This window comes from Pelodiscus sinensis, chromosome 1 (assembly GCF_052426305.1).
Source record: "Pelodiscus sinensis isolate ZL-2025 chromosome 1, ASM5242630v1, whole genome shotgun sequence".
NCBI lineage: Eukaryota > Metazoa > Chordata > Testudines > Trionychidae > Pelodiscus > Pelodiscus sinensis.
This window is the reverse complement of record NC_143052.1, coordinates 333976923-334002595: the sequence shown is the minus strand read 5'-3', so window position 1 is coordinate 334002595 and position 25673 is coordinate 333976923. Positions and strand designations below refer to the sequence as shown.

Here is a 25673-nt window from a genome sequence, read left to right as displayed (position 1 = left end):
ATTTAAACTGTAAAAACAGGTGTTTTCAAAACCTAAAATAAATAGAAATATTTCAGTTTAATTATTTCTTTAAAATTATAGAATCACAGAAGTGTAGGACTGGAAGGGACCTCAAGACATCATTTAGTTCAATCCTCTCTACTCAGAACTACGTAACAACTAGACCATTTCTGATAGGCAGGGCTCGACAAATAATGCAATCTACTCGCCCATGGCGAGTAGATTGCAACCCGGAAGAGCTGGGTTCAGGCAATCTGCGCATGCGCAGATAGCCGGACAGCGTGGCTCGCGAGCGGGGCTCACTGCGGTTCGGCGAGCCCTGCTGATAGGTATTTGTCTAATCTGTTCTTAAAATCTTCCAGTGATGGAGATTCCACAACCTGTCTAGGCAATTTGTTCCATTCCTTAACTACCCTGACAGGAAGTTTTTCCTAATGTCCAACCTAAGCTTCCCTTGCTGCAATTTAAGCCATTTTTCCTCCTCCTTCTTGTGCGCCTTTTATGTTCTTGAAAACTGTTATCATGTCCTCCCTCAGACTTCTCTTTTCCAGACTAAACAAACCCAGTTATTTCAATCTTTCCTGTTTTCTAGACTTTTAATAATTTTTGGTTTTCTCCTTTGGATTCTCTCCAGTTTGTCCAAATCTTTCCTGAAATGTGGCGTCCAGAACTGGACACAGAATTATGTCTTTTCTCTTTCTTATAATACTCCTGCTAATACATTTTAAAACGGGCCGGCAACCTTTCCGAAGGGTTGTGCCAAGATTTAGCCCTCCTGCCCTGGGCTGAGCCACTCTCCTGGGAGGGGAAGGGGCTCTCTCCACAGCGTGCCCTGATTAGTCTCCTGTCCTGGGGTCTGCTCTAGCTTTTCCTGTGGGGAGGGGAGGAGCAGCGCGTGTGCACTTCCCCACAAGCCAGATCTGGCACAGAGCCTAGGGGTTTCCCAGGCCAGCCTGAACTGCTAGACTTTGGCCTTCAGTGCAAATGCATGCAGATGCCGCCTTCTTCCCCCCTCCACCATCCCCATTGGCTGCAACTGACTAGCCTGGAACATGCCTTGAAGTCATCACCCAAGTGGAGAAAGGGACAGGGCCAAACTGCTGACGTATATCTTTTCCGCTTCTGCAAGCAGAGACAACGCACACATAACGCTGTGTCACATACCCTGTGGTGTGCGAACGTGCCTAGACCCTCTTTCCCCCTTGCTTAGTCTCATGTCTGCAGGGCATGCACAATGAATGGGCTCCCGCCCCGCAGGAAGCCACCGCTGGCTCCAATCTTGTGGGAGGCACGATGCTGGATCACCTACATGAGTTCCCTATTGTGGTTGGGGGGAGTAATGGGGAGCCCGTTGATATTGTGCGTGTCACTTATGACATGGCCGCACGTTGCTGCTTCCTGTTCTAGAATGGTGTTTCCTTTTTTTTTTTTTTTTTTTGCAACTGTGTTATAATGTTGACTCCATAGTTTGTGATCCACTTTAACCCCCACATCTCTTTCTGCAGTGCTCTTTCCTAGGTATTATGTGTGATTGTTATTTCTTAAGTGGAGTACTGTGCATTTTCTTTTTTGAATTTCATCCTGTTTACTTCAGACCTTGCTGCTCCTTTGTATTCACAGGTAAGGAATTTTGTATTCTAAACTTATTTTAAACATCACCAGGTAACTTTATAATATTAGATTTTGGAGAAAATAACCAATCTGAAATTGGAAAGATTTTTTGGTAAGTGATTTGGGTTAGCCTTTGATTTAATGTTTCACTATTTCTCCCCCTCCCTCATAAAAAGATCACCTTTTCAGAGCTCACTTCAGTTAGTCTATAAGGTGCCACAGGACTCTTCGTCGCTTTTTCAGAGCTGTTTGTTGCAGGTGCCACAGCCAGGTAAGAATGTGTAGATATAGAGATCATTAATTTTCTTCATTTGTTTTTCTTAGATATGTTCTAATATCCAGAATAAATACAGCGTAAACCATGGGGAAGAAGAAGAAGAAAAAAGAGAATCAGGTTGGGCAGTTACAAGCTAGATCATCTTTCCCAGAAGCCTTGCTGGCATTTCAGTATGTTTCATTAATTTAAAATCTCAAGTTGTATAAAATGCTTGTCACATGTAAAACAGACAGCAAAAGGCACTTACCATAGCCAGTCAAAATATTTGCTGTTATAACATGGAGAAATGTGATGATTATAATTTATTTTTTTGTACTTTTTTGTGGTTTTTATGGATATTCTAGAAATATGCAAATTATAAACCTGTGCATATGGGAGAAAATGTTTAAAATGGGTCAAACATTTTAGTTTTTGCTCGGGTTAGGAATTAGGAATTCCTCTTGCTTGAATTTTCTCAAAGTTTTTTTAAAGTAACGTATCTATACACTTGTACAGAATGGGCCTTTTGTCTATTAATAATAAATATCAGACAAAAAAATTTGAAGTTGACATCTGATTCTGGTAATTGTAGATTTCTAAGATTGCCTAGATTTCACATAGATATGAAATCACTGAACAAGATACTCAGGGCTAGCAGTCTGGTCTGCTAGTGCAACTCGGGGTGGGGTGTGAAGTAGACTGAGAAATACTTTTACAACCTCCAGATCCTCATTTTGCCAGGCACTAGTTTGGTTTCAAGAAGTAACAGAGCAGCTTCAGGGCTGCTAAAAGTTATGTCACTGCCCAAGATCCTGTGGGGCCATTCTGTCAGCTGGGAATCTCATGAGTACAACGGTGCTCTCCCTATATCATCATTAGGCTACCCATCGAAAATCCCAGTGACTTAAAAATAAAAAGCAGCCTTAATAGGGTAAATATCCAGCCCACAGACATTGTTCATTGAACATAAAGGACCCAATTTTCATTTCACAACAGTGTAAATTAGAAGTTATGCCATGTAAGATCAGTAGTTATGCTGGCCCAGTGATAATGTTTTGTGAAAAGTTTCCAAGTTACCTATCTCTGAGATCGAACTGGAATTCTAGTAAGTTTAGTGTGACTTTTAAAAAAGCATTTTTAAAGTCATATTTCAGAAAGCTTATCAGGAGAAGCCAGTCTTGACATACTATGGATCCCACTACTTACTCCTTATTTTCATTAATTCAATAGGAGCAGGATCCATGCATGATATATGACCACAAAAAACCCCAAAAACAAACAAACAAAAGCTGGTGGATCCATTGGATCTTACAAATATATCTCCTGAAATAGATAATCTAGAAATGATCTCCCCAAAATCATAGACTCCATCCTTTCTTCTCCTGGATTTCTTGTCAAAGATAGATTCGGATTACTGGTTACATAGTAGTTACTGAATCATCTTTGCTTCAATGTATTAACAAAGATCAGAAACAACAACCAAATAAAAGTCAGTGTTATTTAGTATCTTTGGTAGAACTAGCACATTGGGCAAAATTGCAGCTTTAACATTTTATGTAGCTATATATAAGCATCATTGGCCTCATTCCAGGATTTGCAAACTGAATGGAAAGATGGTTACCAAAAGATAGCATCTTTGGCCTTGCTCACACAAGGACTTTCTGTCAGGTTACTAATGGATTAGTGGCACATGTGGCTAAAGGAATTATTTATTTACATTCATCATGCTGTTACTAATTTGTTACTAACTGATGTATCTTAAGCATACAATTCCCCTACTAAAAACAATGCTCAGTTCTTATAACTGGTTGGGAGCACATATTTTGTTGCCCCAACTGTATCTTTCTAACTAAGTTGAGTCCTCCCTCTTTCAATAGCTACATAATCAGATACATCACAGATTCATGTCAGAATGTAAAATCCCTGGTTATTATAAATAACACCTTCTAATGGCACAAAATCCATCAAGACCCATAGCCGATTAAGGGCCCATCCACACTACAACTTTGAATTGTATCTCTAACTGGTCACTGGGAGGGTCGTTTCTGAAGACATATCTCCATAGGATTAAAGCTTAGTTACTCCGCATGAGAGTTAACAGTATTTTGTCCCTGCTGAAGGCATATCTGGCACTTGGTTCCCTTCTTGTAAATAGTTCAGCACACTATTCTATTTTTCACTGGAGATGAGCCTCCCAAACTGTATTTAAGTAACCAGTTTGACTGGCCTATATGCAGGAATTTCTGGGGGGGGGAGGGGGGGAGGTACTTTTTTATACCTCTGAATGCACCCCCCATGGCCCTCCAAGCAAGTGGGGAAATCAGCCCCAGCCTTCCCCGGCTAGTCAGAGCATGAGGGAAGAAGGCTTTGGCAGCGCAACACTCCTGCCTTCCCCTGGCTGGCTGGAGCATTCTTGCTTGGGGGATCACGAGGAATGTTTTCACACCCCTTCACACCTCTTCTGCATATGGATCTGTTTTACTTCCTGGGGAAGGCATCCCAGCCTGTCTTGCTCTCTGTGTCTGCTTGCATGTCCTTGAGGCAGTCTGTTCTTTGTTGAGGCAACAACAGGTAAGCTGAACATGTTTCTCCAGCATGCACTTGTATGGATTCAGGCAACTTCGCTGGCAGGTGTGGCCACACAAACATAGTTGTCATGATGGTAGAAAAAGCTGCTGTGTCGACACAAACTGAACAGTGTTGTTTGGAACCAGTGTTATGGTGACTGTGTTTCTAAGTTACACAGTCACGGTTAAATATTATAGTTGTGGAAATGGCCATATGGAAAGTTCTTTCATTGTAAACTATTGGCACTGGGAAAAGCTACATGTTTGACAGTCCACTGATGACTGAAAATAATGGAGGGAAAGCCCTAAAGTGAAAAAAATGTTAAAGCAGTGGAGAAGGGAGGAAAGAGGAGAACATATCAATATGTTATTGTATAATTTGATTTACTAGCTATCTGAATTTTTTTAGCTCTGTGACTTTTATCAGACTTAATTTGGAAAGAAAAAGCCCCCAGCAGCGGGCAAATATTCAATAGTTCACATGAGCATTTGAAGGATAACAAGTACTAGCTCAGGCTATGTCTACACTACAAGGTTTTTGTGCAAAAATGGCCGTTTTTGTTCAAAAAACAGCAGAGCATACAGACCTCAGGCGCGTTTTGGCACAAAAAAAATAATACAGTAAATCGACAGGACAGGAGGCTTTTGCCGGTAGAGTTATTCCTCTCCCCATGAGGAGTAACTCCTTTTTGCGCTACAACTCTTGCGCAAAAAGTCATGTGTGGACGGTCTGCAGGGGTTACTTGTGCAAAAAGAGCCTATCTGAAAAAGCACGGGTGCTCTGATGGTCATTCTGTGAATGGCAATCAGAACTTTCTTGTACAAGAGTGTCTGTAGTGTGGACACTCTCTTGCGCAAAAGCACATTGCTTTTGCAATGTGCTTTTGAGATGTGGATGTGCCTTTGAGCAAGAAGTTTTTGCAGAAGATGTCTTCTGCAAAAAACTTTTTGCATAAAAGCCCTGCAGTGTAGACAAAGCCTCAGTGTCTGGAAAAGGAACACAAAGCCAGGCAGCAGAATAGAAGCTGCTTACAGATCAAGTGTATTTTGCCAGAGTTTTCAGGATTTTGTGTAGTGTTTCTGTAGAACTGCATAAACTTTATTTAACATTTTGCAAGAAGCACACTGTGCGCTCCCATAGAGTAATCAGATTCAGCTGAGTTAAATTAGGGATGAATATGGCTCAATAAATCAACAAAGAAAGTGATACATCATCCCATTGCAAAACAGTCAAACTGTGTTATTAAGCTGAGAAAAACAATAGCTTTCTTGTCATTTCACAGTTTTGGCAGTTCCAGCATCTCAACAGATGCCTCATTTGTCAGGAGAGTCTTCTGATGATATGGGAATTACAATAATTTATTTTTAATCTCTTAATACCATAGTGGAAGATTTGCATATCTTATTTTTTCCCTCAGGACCTCTGTAAATCTCTGTTAATGTTAATGACCTCTATTAATGTTTGCCTCAGTTTTCTTATTTGTACAAATTAGCAAAATAATACATATGAACCTATCTCTCAGGTATATTTTAAGGATTAATTTGGCAAGTACTAAAAAAACTTCCATGTCTGCTTTTTCTCTCTTGGTTTGAAATTTCCTACCATTACTGTTCATAGATTTTTTGCTAGTTTTTAAATCATTAATAGAATTTCCTAATGCAATGTTTGATAGTATAGGTTGAACCTTTAAACTCCAGGATTTCTGGTCTGGCAGACCACAGATATTGCTAGACTAGAGAATCCAGGCTGCCCAGTTTCAGAAGTGCAACCCATGCTAGACTGGTGGTGGGGAGTAGATCCTCAGGTGGGGAGTGAAGCCCATCCAGGGCTGGTGGCAAGAAGCGCAGCCCCAGCCGGGGCTAGAGGCAATGGGCCCAGCAGTCAGGAGCATAGCCTCAATGGGGCTGGCGCAGTGTGAAACACAGCCTTGGCCGGGGCTGGTACAGTGGGAGAGCGCAGCCCCAGCCGGGGCTGGAGCATCAGAGCCGGCAATAAGGAGTGCAGTCCTGGCTGGGATTGGCAGTGGAGAGCACACCCCTAGCCAGGGCTGGAGTCAGCAGTTCCGGCAGCTAGGTGTGCAGCCTGGGCTGGCGCTGTGGGGGGTGCAGTCCTGAACAAGGTTGGAGGTAGCGGGGCTGGTATGATAGGGAATGCAGCCCCAGCCAGGGCTGGCAGGGTGGGGGGCTGGAAGCAGCAGCAGGTGACAGGGAGTGCACCCCCAGCTAGGAGCAGAGCCCTACACCTGGATAGGGAGCCTTGATCTCCCCTTGTCCAGCAAACTCTGTGGTTCATAACCACTCAGGTTCCAAGGGTGCCGGACAAGGGAGGTTTGACCTTTATCAACTCATTTGTGAACTATGGTGATGTGCCACAATGAGTTATCAAATTATTTTGGTACTGGATTTTAGTCTGATTTAAATATTGCATGTGATATTCCAGAAGAAAACAGTACCGAAGAGATTGTTAATCAAGCCTGTTCATTGGCTGTTTGAATCTGACATAATTTTGATAGTGCTTTCAGGATAACGAAAATCCCTGAGAATGTATTCTATATCTATGTGCTTTTGATACTGAAAAACCAAAACCAGAGACATTAATATCATCAGATGGCTAAACCTCAGATTCCCTTGACACTTCCTTCACCCATTATGATGAAAGTTAAGATCAGCATCAATGTTCAGAGTAGCAAAATAGACCAGAAGAATTTTGATAAAATGAACGCAATTTAAATAGCAGCAAATTAGTAAACATTGGGCAAACTACTGAACCATAATGTCTTTGATCGGTAGTACATTTTTACTGTAGCCAAAGGCTCCTCCATGTCTTCAATCTATACTTTCCTCTTAATAACCTTAAAATCTTTGAGAGAATCTAAAGAATGCCTTGGAACAGATATCCAGAATGGCATATTGATAGCAGAAGATGCAACACTGATAACTTGCAACTTACATGACTAAATCCCTGCATGATCCAAAGATCAAAATTATTGAGAAAAAAAATCTCTTTTTGACTCAATTCATGCTAATAGGAATGGGGGGAAGAATGATAATTGTTGGAACAGTAGAGGAACTAACAGTAATTGGTTACATATGCCTTTATTGGGCCCCAGAATAAGATAGTTCTAGAAAGAGGTATGAAGTAGATTAAGTATGGTTTTAGAAACTGGCATAACTAGTAACCTAATATATTTAACTAGCAGATGTTCCCGGTGTTGCTTGGGTCTTTAACTGAAGTAATTTTTTTTAAATAAATGAAAAATATACATGCTTTATTTCAATGACTGTATTTTTAAAAAATGAAGGAAAATGAAGGCTGGAGTGAGTTTCGAGGTGAGGAGGGGCAGTGGGCGGGTGGCTTAGGGCAAGGGGCTGTGGTGGGGTCTTACCAGGGCTGGCGGTGAGGGTGGTGCTGCTCCAGTGGTGACTCCTGCCAGGAGGCCAGGGCTGCACTCCCCTGCCAGCGGGTCCTTTCCCGGTTGCCTCTGGAGGTTGCTGTGCCCTCTAGCACCGCCACCTGGCCTGCAGGCTATCGGGAGGACAGGTTCTGGGGCTGCCTGTTCAAGGGCCCCCCTGCAGCGTTCAGGCTGTCTGGGGGAGACCAGGTTCCAGAAGCTGTCTCCAGCCGCCCCCACTGCAGCTAGCAGGTTGTGGGGGGCAGGTTCCTGGGGTTGTTCCTGACCTGCATCATCCCTTCCAACCTGCAACCTGCAGGATGTTGAGGTGGTGATGAAGCTCTGGGGGCTGTCTCCTGCCTTCAGAGGCACTCTTGCAGCCAGTAAGCTGTGTAGAAAGAGCATGGTTCTGGGGGCTTCCGTCCCCCTAGCACCCTCCCTCGCACAGCCTGCAGGCTGTTGGGGGAGGCCAGGCTCTGTGGGCTGCCCTCGGCCTCCAGCGACCCCCCTGCAGTCTGTAAGCTTTCTGGGGAGCAGGCTCTCCTCATCCTCCTACCCCCCAGGGCCAGCAGACTGTCTGGGAAGAGGCCGGGCTTTGGAGCGTCAGAGGCTACTGCCTCCTTCAGTTGTCTCGCCCTGCGGCCTGCAAGCTGCCTGGGGGGACCAGGTCCTAGAGGCTGCTGCCCCCTCCAGGCTGTCTGAGGGGGGCAAGATTCCTAGGGCTGCCTCTGGCTTGCAGCACCCCCCCCCCCCCATGGCTTGCAGGCTGTTGAAGTGGGGGCAAGGTTCTGCAGGCTGCCCTGGCCTCAGTAGCCCCCCTGTGGCCTGCGAGTTGTGGGGGAGGGACGAGGTTCTAGGGGATGCCCTCCTCTTCAGCAGCTCCCCCTCTTGTGGCCTACAGACTGACTGGTGGGGACCGGGCTCCAGCAGCTGCTCCTGGCCTCCAGCAGCCTCTCCATAGCCTGCAGGTTGTTTGGGAGGAGCAGGCTTGAGAGGCTGCCCTTCCCAGCAGCCCTCCCTGCAGCCTGCAGGATGTTTGGGGAGGTCAGGGCTCTGAAGGCTGACCCCGGCCTCCAGCATCTTCCCCTTGTGGCCTGCATGTTTTCTGGGAGATGAGGTTCTTGGGGCCTGCCCCTGAACTCCAGCAGCTCCCCTGTGACCTGCACTGTTCACACTAGACACATTTTCCTTTTTTACCAAGGAGACAAATTTCTTCAAAATATTCCCAGGTAGGGTGTCTCGTGACAGTTTTTCTGTGGGAAAAGTGTGGGGGAATATAGGAAGTCGTGTGTGTGCTGAATAATGTCTTCCGTTTTCTTGCCAATTTACTGTATTGTTCCTTTCTATGCTGCCCCCGTCCTTTCTTATATATTATCTCTGTCTTAAGACAATATCTTAACTAACTCCACTGCTGTGCTTGACCTATGACCACTACCACATAGGCACAGAACAAAAACAATCCCATCCCGCATGTTTGTTTCTTTGCACATGTTACTTTTTAGTCTGCGGAGAAACAGATATTGAAAGTCCAGAACTTTCAGGAAGCAAGAGTTAGAACTTAGGCTGGACAGACTAGAGCAGGCCTGGGCAAAATACAGCCTGTGGGTTGGATCTGACCTGCCAAGCCACCAGATCTGGCCCGTGGAGGCAGTGGGGAGCCCCACGCAGGCTCCCCGGCTTACCCGCAGCCCTGCATGCCACTCAGAAACGCGGCTGCAGGGTGTTTTCTCTTTAAAAACCGGAAGGGAGGAGGGATGATTCAGTCGTTGCTCCCACACCCAGCACAATCCCATTGGCTGATTTCTGGTCAGAAACAGGCCAATGGAAGCTGCCTGTTTGAATAACAGGAAGCCTTTCCACACTGTTGTGGAAGCAGCCTTTCTGCAATACAATTATTAAGGGCCAGTTCCCTTTTTTTGCTGTAACAAGTTGTATGCATATGTGTGTGCACGTGCATATATTTGTGTGTTTCAGTATAGCCCACTAGCAGGGAATGCATAGTGGAAGCCAAATCTCCAGATATTTCTGTAGGGAGCAAACTCCAACCTCTGTCAGGACAATTTAGTGGAATCTGTGACTAGAGACCCATGGAATTTCCACCTCTCATTCAAAATTGTGCATTGAAGAGGCATTGGTTGACCTATCAGGGAGACAGCATGGTCCTGGAAACAGGGCAGCTGACAAAGTGGAGAGATCTGAGTTCTACTCTTGACTATGTTATTGGCTCACTGTGTGATGCTGTGCAAAGTTACTTAACTGCTTTGAGGCTTAGTTTCCCCATGTATAATATGGCAATAGCAATGCTCACTCACCTTAGCAAAGCAATTTGAGATCCATAGGCAAAAAGCATAACTAGTATTTGCATCTAAAAATAACTACTCCTTCCCTCTCTCTTCCATAGATGTATTATGACTCTTTCTTTATATGCTTCTTTCTCTTCAGAATTCAGTTAAAAGAAGAGGCAATTAATCAGCTTCTATTTGAACTAAAGCAACTAAAAGAAAAGAATGACAAATATCATGAAAGAGTAAGTAAACATGCATCTCTTTTCCATCTCATACTCTTTACCGTATTTACCTAGTAAAACTAAATAATTTATCATTGTAAACTAAACATGCTTATTGTAACTACAGTATTAGTAGCAATTAATATTTTGCAAAGCCTATTTTGCAAACATGGTTAGTGAATTATTTTATATGCTTAAGGAGATATAATTTTGTCACCTAGATTATATGTAACTTAAAGTGCTGGTCTGTTCTAAAAGCAAGTGTAAAAATGGGTTGCGTGGGAATAACAATTTGGACTGTAGTAAACAATTCTTTGGGTGCTGAACAAAAAGAAATGGAATCAATTAGCATTACTGGCTGGGCAGGGCTAAGAGGAATAAATAGCAGTATGATCTTATTTCTGTCACTTAAGTGAGCAGATAATGATTCAGAGATTTGTTGAATAAGAAGATGCCATTTAAATAATCACTTCTGATGTAGTGGGTGTTGCACTAGTGAAAATGAGGGAGGGACTAGTTTGGCCTGTGTAACCTCAAATATAGTGAAAAATGAGAAAAAGAGCCCAGCTCAACTTTGCAGGCTCAATTTGCAACATTGCCAGGTAGCAGTCTGTCTTCCAACAGTGGCCAGTGCCAGGTGGGCCAGAGGGAATGAACAGACCAGGCAATCATTCCCTGTCTCTCATTCTCAGCATCTGGCATACAGAGGCCATGGACACCATCTGCCCCCATCCTGGCTTACAGGCATTGATGTACCTATCCTCCATGAATTTAGGTAGTTTATTTTTTTGAACCCTTGACATTTGCAACATCCTCTGGCAAGAAGTTCCACAGGTTGACTGTGCATTGTGTGAAGAAATACTCACTTTTGTTTCTCTCTCGCTATACTTGAGAGAATTTGTCTGTATACTTGAGTGAGCAAGTCTGTCTGTTCGTCCATCTGTTCAGGAATCCTCCTAAAGGGTAAGAACAAAGACCACCAAATTTTGTATCCAGGCTTCTCTTATCATAACTTAAAGCAAGGTAAGGGTTTAGTTGTGTGGAGGAGGGAACTGAAGTTCCCCTCACCCCCAGTTCATACGAAGATGCATAAAAAGAACTCTTCCTAACCTGTAAGAAACTTTTAACCCTCCTTTTATTATATATCTTACTGTTGTTCCTCTCATAGAATGACTGTCTGAAGGCAGAACAGCTGGGACACATCAGGGATCTACTAAGCGATTTGAAAATACAGGAGAAAGAACTAGAGCAAAAGGAGACTGTAACCAGGGATGATGTAGAGGCAGCAATGAGGGAGAAATGGCAGTATGTTAGAGACCAAGAAATGCTTCTGAAAGGTGAGTAGTAAGTTAGTTATGGGATGCTGTTTCCCGTTTTTCATAGTTAGAGTTGAGTTCAATTTTGTACTAAAAGTAGTACTACCTATCTACCTGGTCTGATGTCAGGCTAGTGTCTCCCTAGGTTTACCTCAGTCAAGTTGCATCTCCCAAACTTTCAGTCTGGTTTGGTTGCTACAGTGATTTGGATCTCCAGCAAAGTCAGTAAAGAAAAATTCCACTCCTTCTCGAGGATCCACATTGAAAAAACATACAAGTTGTCTTCCATCCTCAACTAAGCTGGGCACAGACCCCTCCATCCTGAGGGCTTGTTGTCTTGTCTGATTTCAGAACTTTTCAGTCTGCCTTCTGGAATCAGGTTTCAGATTTTCCTGGTCTCTGCTCAGTCTGGGTATGTCTACACTACAGAGTTTTGTCGGAAAAACAGTTGTTTTTCTGACAAAACTTGCGGAACATCCACTCTGCAATTGCGTTCTTTCGAAAGTAAATCTAAAGAATGGAGGGCTTTTTCCTCTTTCTACGAGGAAGAATGCCTTTTCCGAAAGAGCTCTTTCGGAAAAAGGTGTGTGTGGACGGGGGGAGGGCTTTTTTTTTTTTTTTTTCAAAAGAAGAGGCCTCCAGGAAATAGCACAGGTGACCTGGTGGCCACTCCATACAAAGTAATCACAACTCTATAGTTCCTGTCTCTTGGTCCCCTTTCAAGCGGTAGGCATCCTGGACAAGCCTTGTGGCAGGAAGCCGGCTGTGGAGCAGCAACTCACCACTCTGCTCTCCTTGCCACAGGCCTTGCCACCCATGGCAGAGCCACAAGCCCCCCGAGACTCCTCTGGCCATTGCAGGGAGCAGTCCCAGAGGTTCCAGAATCCACCCAAGGGGACCAAGAAGCAGGCACCCTCCTGGTCCAGACTGGAGATCCTGTCCCTCCTTCAGCTGTGGGGTGAGGAGGAGACCTTGCAGGATCTCCGGTCCAAGTGCTGAAACGTGGACACTTATGGCCAGATGGCTGAGTCTCTGGCCGAGTGCGGACACCCTTCCTGGACCTTGGAACAGGTCTGGAGTAAAGTGAAGGAGCTCCGCCAGGGATATCACCTGCCTCTACTTTGACGAATGGCACCGGATCCTGGGGGGTGGGAAAATATCTTCTCCACCTGTCATTGTGGACTCCAGCCTGGAGACCCCCATCATCACCTGGCCAGAGGTCTCAGTGAAGGAGGAGAAGGAGGACCAGCGCCAACCAGAGGCGGAGGAAGAGGAGGAGACGGACATCGTGACCCTGTCCCTGGAGCCGGTGCCAGTGAGCCAGGATGTCTCCCAGGGATCTTCAGGTGAGTGGTCTCACTGTGTCTCACACACAAGGCGGGGGAGGCAGGCGCACAGGGGGCAGGAGGCGAGTGTCACTCGGGCTGGACATTGTGCTGCGGTCCGTGCCCGTGCAACCGTGTGCAGTCTTAGTATGCGGCATGTGGATGCAGCAGGCAGCCGCTGAACACGGGTGGGATCCTGCTGGCAGGCTCAGGGGAGGTCACACACATCCTGCCACAGCGGGGGAGCCACCAATGCAGGAAGCAGTCTAGCCTCAAGGGTGCAGGCACGACCCCAGACAGACTGAGGAGTGCCACACGCAGTACACTGGCATGCCACACATAGCCTTGCTCCCGGAACATCCCTCTCCTCTGCCCCAAGGACTGTTGGTTGCTGCTCACAGAGGAGGGCCTCAGGGACAGTGTCTGCATGGATGACTGACCACCTCTCCCTCTTTGTGTTCTCCATAGCCAGACCAGCTGGGACTGAGGGTTGAGCCACATTACTGCAGCCAGCCTCCAGAGTCTGGGGACCCAAAGACGCGCCAGGGTCCAAGAAGACCTCATGTGCCAGCACATCAGCATCCTGCGTGACATGGAGCAGACTCTGGTGCACAAGATCTGCGAGGACTTGGATTGTGTGGAACCATGCATGGTGCCAGCGGTCCCCGGACCCACCCAACCCCAACGAGGTCCCCACACTCGAGGTGGCACATCAAGCCACCCCCCCATGACCCTCACAACCCTGAGCCCCCCGCTCCAGGTTATGAGCCTTCCCTCCCCCCCCCACCTTTTCTTAAAGTTACATCAATACAGATTTTGTTTTTTTCAAAACCAAACAGGAGTGTTTATTGAGAGGTCAGGGAAAGGGCAAAGGGAGGGGGTGTAGTGGGGAAGAGATAGGGCTGCAAGGGCCCCTGTTGGGGAGACCCTGGGGAGAGTTACTGGGGTCCTTCAGAGAACCTCTCCCTCAGGGCCTCCTGGATGCACACTCCCACCTGATGGGCCCGTCTGATGACAGCTGTCCTCGGCTGCTTGAATGCTCACCCCTTGCCGCCAGTGTCAGTCCCCACCGCACCCCAGAAGGAATGCCTCCCCTTTCCTCTCCACAATGTTGTGGAGGACACAACATGCTGTGACCACCTCGGGGATGTTATGGTCCCCCACGTCCAGGTGGGTCAGCAGGCATTGGAAATGTGCCTTGAGGCGGCCAAAGGCACATTCGACCTGGATCTGGGCCCAGTTCAGGTGGGCATTGCAGTGGTCCCTGCTGGGGTCCAGATGGCCAGTATACGGCTTCATAAGCCATGGCATGAGGGTGTCGGGGAATTGTACCCGGATGGCCTCCGTTCGTTGTCTGACCGCAAAGAGACAGGCAACACCAGCAAGATCCAATCACAAGCTCTTTATTGAATAGTGTGCACTACAATAGAGAGCAGCCCATCTCCCAAGTGAACCAGCCCTGATTTCAGTAACAAGTAAGATTATATAGACAGTTCCGTCACGTCATAAAACATTTGCCCAAGCATCTCAGCCCCCCCTTAATTAATTAGAAGCTTCTAGTGTTAATGCATATACTTCATGGCTTTAAGCAATTCGGGTCAACAGTTTTCTTATCAGCCCAGAAGGCAAGTACCAAACAACAAGGAGACAGGGAGTTAAAACAAACAGAGGGCAGAGACAGTTCGTTAAGATCAGGGTGAGAACAAAAACAAGGAGTTACCTTATCAGTTCTCAAACTAGCTGTTCCCATCACAACCGGTATAGGAATGCAGCCTTTCACTTATTTTACTTCTGCAACTCAAGCAAGCATGTAGGGAGGTCCCCTTGCTTGAACCATATCTCTAGTTCTGCTCAGGGACTACCCAGAAACCTTTGTTAACCTCTTTCCTTGATCTGTCTTAACATAACTGCACTAGGCCCAATTCTCTGTCTTAACATAACTGCACTAGGGCCTAACAAGGGGGTGGGCACATCCCTCATGATGCACAGTGGCATCTGCACATCTCCAATGGCAAGGTCTCAGCAGGGGAAAAATGTGCCCATCTCCAGCTTGTGGTACAGGCTGGAGTTTCTGAACTCTTGGGCATCGTGTGCCCTGCCCGACGATCTGACAGAAATGTCTGTGAAGTGTCCACAGTGGTTAGGACCTGCAGCACCACTGAAAAGTAGCCCTTCCGATTTATGTACTGGGCCGCTTGATGGTCCAATGCGTGGATCGGGATGTGGGTCCCATCTATGGCTCCGCTGCAGTTTGTGAACCCCAGGGCAGCAAATCTGCCCACAATTGAGTCCAGGTCTCCCAGACTGATGACCCTCCACAGCAGGATTGAGTTGATGGCCCTCACAATCTGCAGAAGCAGACAAACACACAAAACAGAGAACGAGAAAGGGAATGCCTGAGCCCTTGAGAGATGCCCGAACCCCTCCCATCCTTCCTCCACCTCAAACACCCCAGGAGCCACCCCCTATGAGGTCCCCCCCCCCAGCAGCAGGGCTGTGTAAGGGCAGAACGGCACAAGCCCCTGGGGACAGGGCTTTCCCCCACCTCCACTCCACCCCCCACAGCCCCCAGCCCTCCTTTCCCGAGGGTCCCCCTTATGCAACACTCTCCCCACCCCTCTGCTGGGACTGCACCCCAACAGTGCCTTATGTCCATGAGGAGGGCCCTGATGGTGGACTTCCCCACACCAAACTGGTTGCCTACCAACTGGTAGCTGTCGGGGGTGGTGAGCTTCCAGAGGGCGATTGCAACCTGCTTCTCTCCAGAGGGCAGGGGCAAGCCAGGCACATAGTTCCAATAAGGTAGTCTTTCGCATGCGGAAGTTTTGGAGCCACTGCTGGTCGTCCCACCTCTCCATGACCAGCTGGTCCAGAATGGTGTCAAGCCTCCAAAAATGCCTCTCCACAGTGGGTTGCAGTTGCCAGAATGTAGCTCCTGTACCCAGGGAGAGGGTCCCCAGAATGAGCTCTGGATCCAGCTCTTGCGGGACTAGAAAGGCAACTGGCACAAAGTGCTGCAAAAACTGCAGCATGACCATGTGGGGCCATTGCATGCCCAGGGACAGCTCCGGCTCCATGGCACAAATAACAAGCATGGTTTATGGCAGGGATGCATAGGAAAGTGGGCTGTGCCCACGAAAGCTCATGATACCATCTATTCATGTTTTGTTAGTCTATAAAGTGTGACCAGACCATTTGTTGTTTTTTAAGTTTATCCTGTACAGACTAGCTCGGCTACACCCTGAAGCATCCAAATAAGGTTATTCTTTATTTAAATCATTGTTCTGGGGTAGGAGATGAGAGGTTCAGATGCAGGCTGCACTGGGGAGAGAGGACAACTCCAGCTCTCTCTCACTGTAACAGCTTCCGGCCAGGTGAGAAGTGCTGTCCAGGGCCACTGTAACTGCAGTGGGCACAGCCAGGGGAGGGATTCATGTCCCCCAGCTGGGGGACAGATAGACACAGACAAACAGAGAAATTATCTGAAAAATATAGTAGCTAGCTATCCCCTTTTCCACCCCTGCCCCTGCTGGCTAAATGGGGTTATAGATGTTTCAGTCCCATCTCTGCATCTTTGCTGCTGGTCCTAGTTCTTACCTTATAGGAGGAGTGCTTGAAAAAACGGACTCACAGATGGACAAACAGACCGGTGCAGTCACAGAAGACCCCCTTGGAAGAGCTGCTTCCCGGTGTGCTGACAAAGCCACTGACACTCACTTCCTTGCTCTCTAAGGCTATTCGCTACCCTGTCCTGATGGGCCAGATCTCCTGGTCTCTCCCAGCCAAGGCCCAGAGCTGAGATGACCGTCCCGAAGAGCAATACAGATCCTGAATTAATTCAGCTCTGAGGAGAATGCAATTTCAGGCAGGGGCGGCCCGTGAGCCTAGGTGAGCTAGGCAGCTGCCTAGGGCGCCACTGGCCCGGGCGCCCTGTGATGACATCACAGCCATTGACAGCCGTGCAGGCAGGGGCGCCGATTGCGCCGCCCCACCTAGGGTGCCAGCTGCTGCAGCCGGCCTCGGGCCGCTCCTGATTCAAGGCACAGCATCCAGGAAACCAGCCCCCAAACGGGATCAGAACCCCTTTAACAATGAAAGGAGAATGTACACACTGATTGCTCCCCCGGGTAAGAATAATTTACATGGGGCTTGATAGTAAATACAAGTAATTTTATTGCGTACAAACAGTAGGATTTAAGTGGTTGCAAGAGAAAACAGAGAGAATTACAAATTTAAAAATAAAAGAAAACAAATAGCTTGTTCTAACACACTAAAACATATTGCAGACACCCTAAAAATGTTCTTATTTCAACTAAAACTCCAAGCCAGGGAAGATCTTTTTTCCTGGGGTCTCTGGTTATTCTCTTGGGTGTGTCATGCCAGCCAAAGACCAAGAGCCTGAAAACTTTGCATCCTAAATAAACTTCCTTTTGGGCAGAAATTTTTGTTTCTATAGTCCACCCTTCCATGGAAAATTACCTGGTTAGACCCTACCAGTTAGGGTTGTCACATGGCTTCCTAAGACCAACCACTGCTTAGACTGAAAAGATAGAAGAGGCTGTTTACAGGTGATCACCCAGACATTGAGGTGGTTGAGCTTTGGAAACACCCTTGATGGCTTTTGTTTGCACATTTAAAACCATAAACCAGGGATGGGGAACCTCAGGCTGGCCCCTGCTTGCCTGGATCCATGCCCCGGAGGCTCAAAGCCCCCTCAAGTACTGGGGAGTCTGTGCTGTCATTCCAGTCTCTCTACTGCCCACCCTGGGGTTGGAGCACACAAAATCTACTAGGTGGGGCCCCCCAGGGCAATGTGGGGAGTGTCTTTCTCCTTCTTAGTTGGGGGGCCCACGTCAGCGAGAAGTGGGTTGGGTGGTTTTTTTTTCCCTTTTCACTTCTGCAGCCCCCGACTTGATTTTTCTGTGGGTGAGTGGCCCCCAACTCAAAAAAGGTTTACCACCCCTGCCATAAACCATTCTGTACCCAATACCTCTAACTTTACATACAAAAGTGATATATACATCAAAATAAGATATACAGATCCAGCAGATTATGACATTAAAATTGGTAAGTTACAAGTGGCATTTTGTTGAAAGCATCTTCAAGTTATGCATTTTTGTATACATAAGACAATTTCATACAGCAAGGGGTAGGGGGTTCCTATCACATGCATATTTCTAAAATATATAGTCAGAAGATGACGATAACAGTACAGGCATACATTATTAAGCAGAATTGAAAGCACTGTTCCATTTATTTGCCTTGGTGAAATACATATAAAGAGACTCGTTCACTACAATGTTGAACTCCTATGGTTTGGCAAATTCTCTGGTTCGGTACCAGTCAGGTGCCAAGGTGGTCGGACAAGAGAGGTTCAACCTGTAATAGCAAAAAGGACTCATGCTTCTAGTTTTGTTATTTTTTATAGAGCTGCGCTCCAAGGTAAAGGAAGTTGACCAAAAACTAGTGATAAAACAGGCTGAGAAGGATTACTGGTTAGAATACAAAAATGTGGGAAGTGGAGAACATGCCAAACAGATCAAGCTTCTAGAAGAGAATATCCGTGGACTCAAAGATGACCTTGAGCAAATGACAGGTCAGTTATGGCAAGGTCAATACAAGTACATATAGTGCACAAATAAGCTACAGTATTCATTTGCAGAAAATAATTTGTGCTTAGACTACGTCCATTTAAGCCAAAATATTTAAACTTGTATGTCTAATGTTGGGCTCTGTAATCTGTTTGTAGGCAACTAAAAAAAAGCAACTTACTGTTCTGAGGTGTTCCACAGAAGTCAAGGTGGTATTGCACGTTTGCAATAGGTTTTAAAAACAGGCTGCTTTTACATGCATCTTTAAAAACAGATTGTGGGGTCAAATTTAGCTACCTAAGTTTGCAAATGTTGGACTGTGCTACTTTGGTGAGTGCTTGCCATGTACCAAACTTCACAGTTTCCATTTGAAAGCTATGTGAATATAGGAAACATTTTAGATCATTTTTGGGATTGGTGAAATTCAGACCTAGTATAACCAGGTGCAAATGAAGCTTCATCTCGTTATGCAATAAATTAATTGAACTTAATGGTTACAAAGTCCCAGTAGTCATCCCCAATGTGCATATTAGCAAATGCAAGACACAGTTGCAGTTCTGACGAAGCAACGGATCATATGCAAGAGCTTGGATATAGGGATGACAAGTGTTTTATAAAACCATTAGATAGATTCATCTGTATAGAGGACTTCAAAATAATATGCAAATGTTATTATTTTTAAAAAGTCCCGATTTTTCCCTCTTGCAACACTTTTAGAATTCATTACCGCAGCCAAGCAGCTGCTAGTGACAGGCAGTGACACCATTGTTAGAATGGTCCCCATACAGTTGGTGCCAGCCATTGCCAAGCATCAAGTGCTGCAGATAAGAAATATTCACTTTTCCTGTTTTCCTCAGGGTAATTGTTCTGAAAACATACTTTATTTGTTTTTCCTATTGCATATCAGCCTGTCAGTGTGTATTTTAAGTAACTACCAAGGAAAGACTGGCATTTTGCACTCTGGAGTTTCCCTGTTTTAAATCTGTTCAAAACTGTATTGTGCCAAGATGTAAATCAGAAAAAAGAAGGAACATTTATATAAATTCATAGATTTTTAAGGCCAGAAGAGACCATTATGATCATCTAGTCTCTCTCTTATGCAATGATTCTTGCATTTAATGTAATAATGTGTTTGAACTAAAGCCTGCTTTCAGAAAGATTTATTATTTATATTGTTATAGCATTTCAGAGCCCTAGTCATGGGCCAGAACATTTATCTAACCTACTCTTAAATATCTCCAGAGATGGGGATTCCACAACCTCCCTGGGCAATTTATTCCAGTGTTTGACTACCCTGACAACTAGGAACTTTTTCCTAATGTCCAGCCTAAACCTCCCTTGCTGCAGTTTAAGCCCATTGCTTCTTGTTCTAGCCTCAGAAGCCAAGATGAATAAGTTTTCTCCCTCTTCTTTATGACACCCTTTTAGATACCTGAAAACTGCTATCATGTCCCCCCTCAATCTTCTCTTTTCTAAACTAAACACACCCAATTCTTTCAGCCTTCCTTCATAGGTCGTGTTCTCTAACCTTTAATCATTCTTGTTGCTCTTCTCTGGACCCTCTCCAATTTATCCACATCTTTCTGGAAACGTGGTGCCCAGAACTGGACACAATACTCCAACTGAGGCCTAACCTCAGAGTAGAGCGGAAGAATGACATCTTGTGTCATGCTCACAACACACCTGTTAATGCATCCCAGAATCATGTTTGCTTTTTTTGCAACAGCATCACACTGCTGAATCATATTCAGCTTGTGATCCACTATAACCCCAAGATTCCTTTCTGCCGTACTCCTTCCTAGACAATCACTTCCCATTCTGTATGTGCGAAACTGATTGTTCCTTCCTAAGTGGAGCACTTTGCATTTGTCTTTATTAAGCTTCATCCTGTTTACCTCAGACCATTTCTCCAATTTGTCCAGATCATTTTGAATTATGACCCTATCCTCTTGGTATCATCTGCAAACTTAATAAGCGTACTTTTTATGCCGATATCTAAATCGTTGATGAAGATATTGAACAGAGCCGGTCCCAGAACAGACCCCTGCGGAACCCCACTTGTTATACCTTTCCAGCAGGATTGTGAACCATTAATAACTACTCTCTGAGGGTATGTCTATACTACAGCACTAATTCAAACTAACTTATTTCGAATTAGTTAATTTGAACTAAGCTAATCCGAATTAGCGCATCTAGATTTAAAAAACTAGTTTGAATTAGCGTTTTGCTAATTCGAACTAGCATGTCCTCACTGAGTGGACCCTGAACCGAGGTTAAGAATGGCCGGAAGCAGTGCCGGCAGGGCATCAGATTAGGACTTAGAGCGTGGAGCTGCTGTCTCAGGCTAGCCGAGGGCTGTGCTTAGAGGACCCAACCCCCACCCCGGACAGACAGTTCTCAGGGGTTCCCCGCTTGCAAAGCAGTCCTGGCTTGGAGTGCCCTGAGTGCCCACACTCGGCACATCACAGCACTCGGCCATCAGCCCGGCTGCACTTGCCGCAGGCTGCCATCTGGAGGGGGGGGTCAATCAAGGGGCTTCAGGAGAGTTTCCACCCCGAGGAGCCCGCAGAGCCAGCCCAGTCCTCCCCATCGGGGGCTCGTACCCCATTCCTCCCTCACCTCCTTCCACTTACCCCTTCCTAGCCCCCCTTCCTGATGTGCAAAATAAAGGACACGTGTGTTCAAAAATAGAAACTCTCTTTATTGAACAAAAGTCGGGGAGACTGGGAAATGAAGGTGGGAGAGGGGAAGAGAGAGGGTGGGAGAGGGGAGGGCAACTAAAATGATCAGGGTTTTGAAACAGGTCCCATATGAAGAGAAGCTAAAGAGACTGGGACTTCTCAGCTTAGAAAAGAGGAGACTGAGGGGGGATATGATAGAGGTCTATAAAAGCACGAGTGGTGTGGAGAGGGTGCATAAAGAAAAGTTCTTCATTAGTTCCCATAAAAGAAGGACTAAAGGACACCAAATGAAATGAATGGGTAGCAGGCTTCAAACTAACAACAGAAAGTTCTTCTTCACAAAGCAAATAGTCAACCTGTGGAACTCCTTGCTGCAGGAGGCTGTGAAGGCTACAACTAGAACAGAGTTTAAAGAGAAGTGAGATAAAGTCATGGAGGTTGGGACCATGGAGTGCTATTAGCCAGGGGGTAGGAATGGTGTCTTTGGCCTCTGTTTGTGGAAGGCTGGAGATGGATGGCACGAGACAAATGGCTTGGTCATTGTCTTCGGTCCATCCCCTCCAGGGTACCTAGTATTAGCTGCTGTCGGCAGACAGGCTACTGGGCTAGAATGACCTTTGGTCTGACCCAGTATGGCCATTCTAAGCTTAGGGCTCAGGGTCGGGGGTCTCAGTGGACCACCTTGATTTTCATGCCAACCTGCTCCTGGGTGGCCAGGCTGGCAGCTATCCTGCCCTAGACGGCCACTTTCCTGTGCCTAGTGCGGAGGTCGTGGATGAGGTCCACAATGTCTGCACTAGACCAGGCGGGCACCCGCCTCTTGCGGACCTGGGCAGGCTCCCGGGAGCCGCCAGCCTGGTCCCGGGAAGAGGCGGAGGGCTGGGTGGCAATGGGTGGCCGGCTCGAGCTGTGCTAGGTGCAGGGTCTGCTGGCTGGGTGCTGGCAGGCTTGCACCTGGCACGGGCACCGTAGCCAGCCCGTGCCCCTTTAAGGGCTCCGGGGCTGGGAGGGGGGCAGAAGAGTTTCCCTGGTGTTGGCCAGAGTGGCCACCAGGGAAAGCTGGGGAGGGCTAGCCTCCCACTAGTTCGAATTAAGTGGCTACACAGCCCTTAATTCGAACTACTTAATTCGAACTAGGCGTTAGTCCTCGTAGAATGAGGTTTACCTAGTTCGAATTAAGCGCTCCGCTAGTTCGAATTAAGTTCGAACTAGCGGTTTGCATGTGTAGCGCCTACCAAAGTTAATTCGAACTAACATCTGTTAGTTCGAATTATCTTTGTAGTGTAGACATACCCTGAGTACGGTTATCCAGCCAGTTATGCACCCACCTTATAGTAGCCCCATCGAAGTTGTATTTGCCTAGTTTATTGATAAGAATAATGATGCGAGACCATATCAAACGCCTTACTAAAGTCTAGGTATACCACATCCACCGCTTCTCCCTTATCCACAAGACTAGTTGTCCTATTAAAGAAAATTATCAGATTGGTTTGACATGATTTATTCTTTACAAATCCATTCTGGCTGTTCCCTATCACCTTGCCACCTTCCAAGTGTTTACAGATGATTTCCTTAATTACTTGCTCCACTATCTTCCCTGTCACAGAAGTTAAACTAACTGGTCTGTAGTTTCCTGGGTTGTTGTTATTTCCCTTTTTATAAATGGGCACTATATTTGCCCTTTTCCAGTCTTCTGGAATCTCTCCCGTCCCCCATGATTTTCCAAAGATGATAGCTAGAGGCTCAGATACCTCCTCTATCAGCTCCTTGAGAACATGAAGACAGTCCCTGCCTGAAGGAGCTTACAATCAAAAGAGGAGATAAAAGACAAAAGATGATGGTTCTTTGAATGATTGCATGTGTCTGTTCCACTGGAGTCAGTTCAAAGAGTTACAGTCCAATAGAAAATACAAGTGTAGATTCCATTTAAGTTCTTCCATGCATTTTCCAGTGTATGCCGAATAATTATTTGGAAGATCTCCATCTTATGACTTATACTTTACCTGTTCAAAGTTTAAGCAGCCTTGCAATGAAAGGATCAGGCCTAAAGCTTTCCTTTGTAGATCTTCTAGCATGATGGAAAGGCTCCTCACACATGTTGTCACAGCAGAGCCTTCCCCCGAGAAAGAATAGGCAATGCAGATCTTTGCTTTGAAGTTAGTCTTCTAGTTCCTGTGCACACAGAAGTGAACTAGTTATATACATGCACAGAATCGACAGGCAGTGTCAGTGATTTTGGTCACAAACAGGCCACAGACCAAGGTGTCTGATGGATGCTTTCCTGTTGCCATGGACAGACAAGCTTTTGTACAACCATTTACCATTTACCCCATGTCACTCTGACCCAGACTGTTACTGAATATCAAGCAGGACCACGCTCTATTGATGCTTATAGCACCAGTGTGGCCTTTTTAATATTGGTTTTCTACTCTGTTCAGCTGCCCAAAGTCACTTAAGGGACACTACTAATATTTAGACTTCTTAATGGTTTGTATGGTGCCTAGTACAGTGTGAGACTCCTACTAATTAAGGTATTTTGGTACTGCTATAATATTAGTCAGCTGTTAAGAAGAGGACTTACCTGGTTGGTGGAATGTCAGTGAAGTATAGATCAATCTCTGGGTTGGCCAGCAGTACAACCTTTATCCCCTGCTAGCTCAGCACTGCTGGCAGAATTTACAGCACAACAGGGACACACACCTGTCCTTGAAGCTGCAACCACTAGTGGACATGATGGCTCTAGACCAAAGGAATCTGTCCCTGGTCTCTTTCCAGGGAGGGTATTGCAAGATCCCTGTAGCTGCTACTGGCCCCCGACCCTTCTTCAGCGCCCCTTCTCTCAGAATAATGGCTGCAGGGATGGTTACTCTTTAACTGTTCCTCCCACGCTCAGTGCTCCCTCCCTCAGGCAACATCCCTATGCCCTTACCTCTCCCTTTCTCTGGATATTGATTACCCTTTCCCACCCAGGCTGCAATATCCCCCCCACACTGGTCCCCTTTGCTCTCCCCTACTCATTCCCACCACAAGGAACCCTATGCTCTTCCCTTCCACTGTGGCTGACCCATTCCTTGCCTGCTCCACTCCCACAGTCCTTGCTCACTGCCCCACTGCTGTCCCTTATGAGGGTTGTCACTCTGTAGAGTCTCAGCTGCTGATTGGTGGAGGTTCTTTCCAATCCTAAGATTCTGTGATTAATAGAGCACATGTTAAATGGATTAAGAACTGGCCAACTGACAGATCTCCGAAGGTAACAGTCAATGAGGTAATAGTATCAAAATCTTAACTTTGGTACCCAAAAGGTAATAGAGCAAATAAACTAGCAATGAACTTGTAAGTATCTAGGAGATAATAACATAAGTGACAGTCAACATGGATTTGTCAAGAACAAATCATGTCAAACCAACCTAATATCTTTATAAATTTGGGTGTGACGGGGAGCAGTAGATGTGATATATTTTGACTTTCATAAGGCTTTTGATATCCTCTGTCATGACCTTCTTTTAAGCAAACTAGGGAAATATAGCCTAGACTAGTGGTTTACAACATTTTTTGTTTGTGTATCCCTAAGAAATTTTGCATAGATGTGCTGACCTGCTTGGAAATTTTAAGATGTACAGGCAGTCCCCGACTTACGCGGATCCAACTTACGTCGGATCCGCAGTTACGAACGGGGCTGCCCCAGAGTACACGGACTGCGGGACCTCGCGGTCCTGCCGCCCGTGTACTCTGGGGCTTTCTCTGCGTCTCCCTGGTCTGCAGACCAGGAAGACGCAGAGGGCAGCCGCGGAGGGGCTGCCCGGGCCCCCGCACCCACTCCCCCCCGCGGCTTTGCAAAGATACGGGGAAGCCGGCAGCGGAGTAGTCCAGGCGCACCTGGGCTGCCTCGCTGCCCGAGCCCCCCCGCAGCTTTGCAAAGCCGCGGGGAAGCCGGCAGCGGAGCAGTCCCCCCCGCAGCTTTGGGTTCAGAAAAGGGCAACTAAAATGATTAGGGGTTTGGAACGGGTCCCATATTAGGAGACGTTAAAGCGACTGGGACTTTTCAGTTTAGAAAAAAGGAGACTGAGGGGGGATATGATAGAGGTCTATAAAATCATGAGTGGTGTGGAGAGGGCCGATAAAGAAAAGTTATTTATTAATTCCCTAAATAGAAGAACTAGAGGTCACCAAATGAAATTAATGGGTAGCAGGTTTAAAATGAATAAAAGAAAGTTCTTCTTCACACAGCGTGTAGTCAACCTGTGGAACTCCTTGCCAGAGGAGGCTGTGAAGGCTAGGACTATAATAGAGTTTAAAGAGAAGCTAGATAATTTCATGGAGGTTAGGTCCATAAAAGGCTATTAGCCAGGGGATAAAATGGTGTCATTGGCCTCTGTTTGTCAGAGGCTGGAGAGAGATGGCAGGAGACAAATCGCTTGATCATTGTCT

The 25673-nt window shown here is 46.2% G+C and overlaps 1 protein-coding gene across 2 annotated transcripts in view; it reads left to right on the top strand.

Annotated features, from left to right (window-relative positions):
* The window catches only part of CCDC83 (coiled-coil domain containing 83), a 56585-nt gene that overhangs the window by 5356 nt on the left and 25556 nt on the right, over positions 1–25673 (top strand). For both annotated transcript variants that reach the window (XM_075919413.2, XM_075919414.2), the window contains exons 2-5: positions 1936–2058; positions 10269–10353; positions 11501–11669; positions 18402–18569. In XM_075919413.2, coding sequence (XP_075775528.1) covers positions 1973–2058; positions 10269–10353; positions 11501–11669; positions 18402–18569 — 508 coding nt within the window. In that variant the 5' untranslated portion in view covers positions 1936–1972. The remainder of the gene's footprint in view (positions 1–1935; positions 2059–10268; positions 10354–11500; positions 11670–18401; positions 18570–25673) is intronic.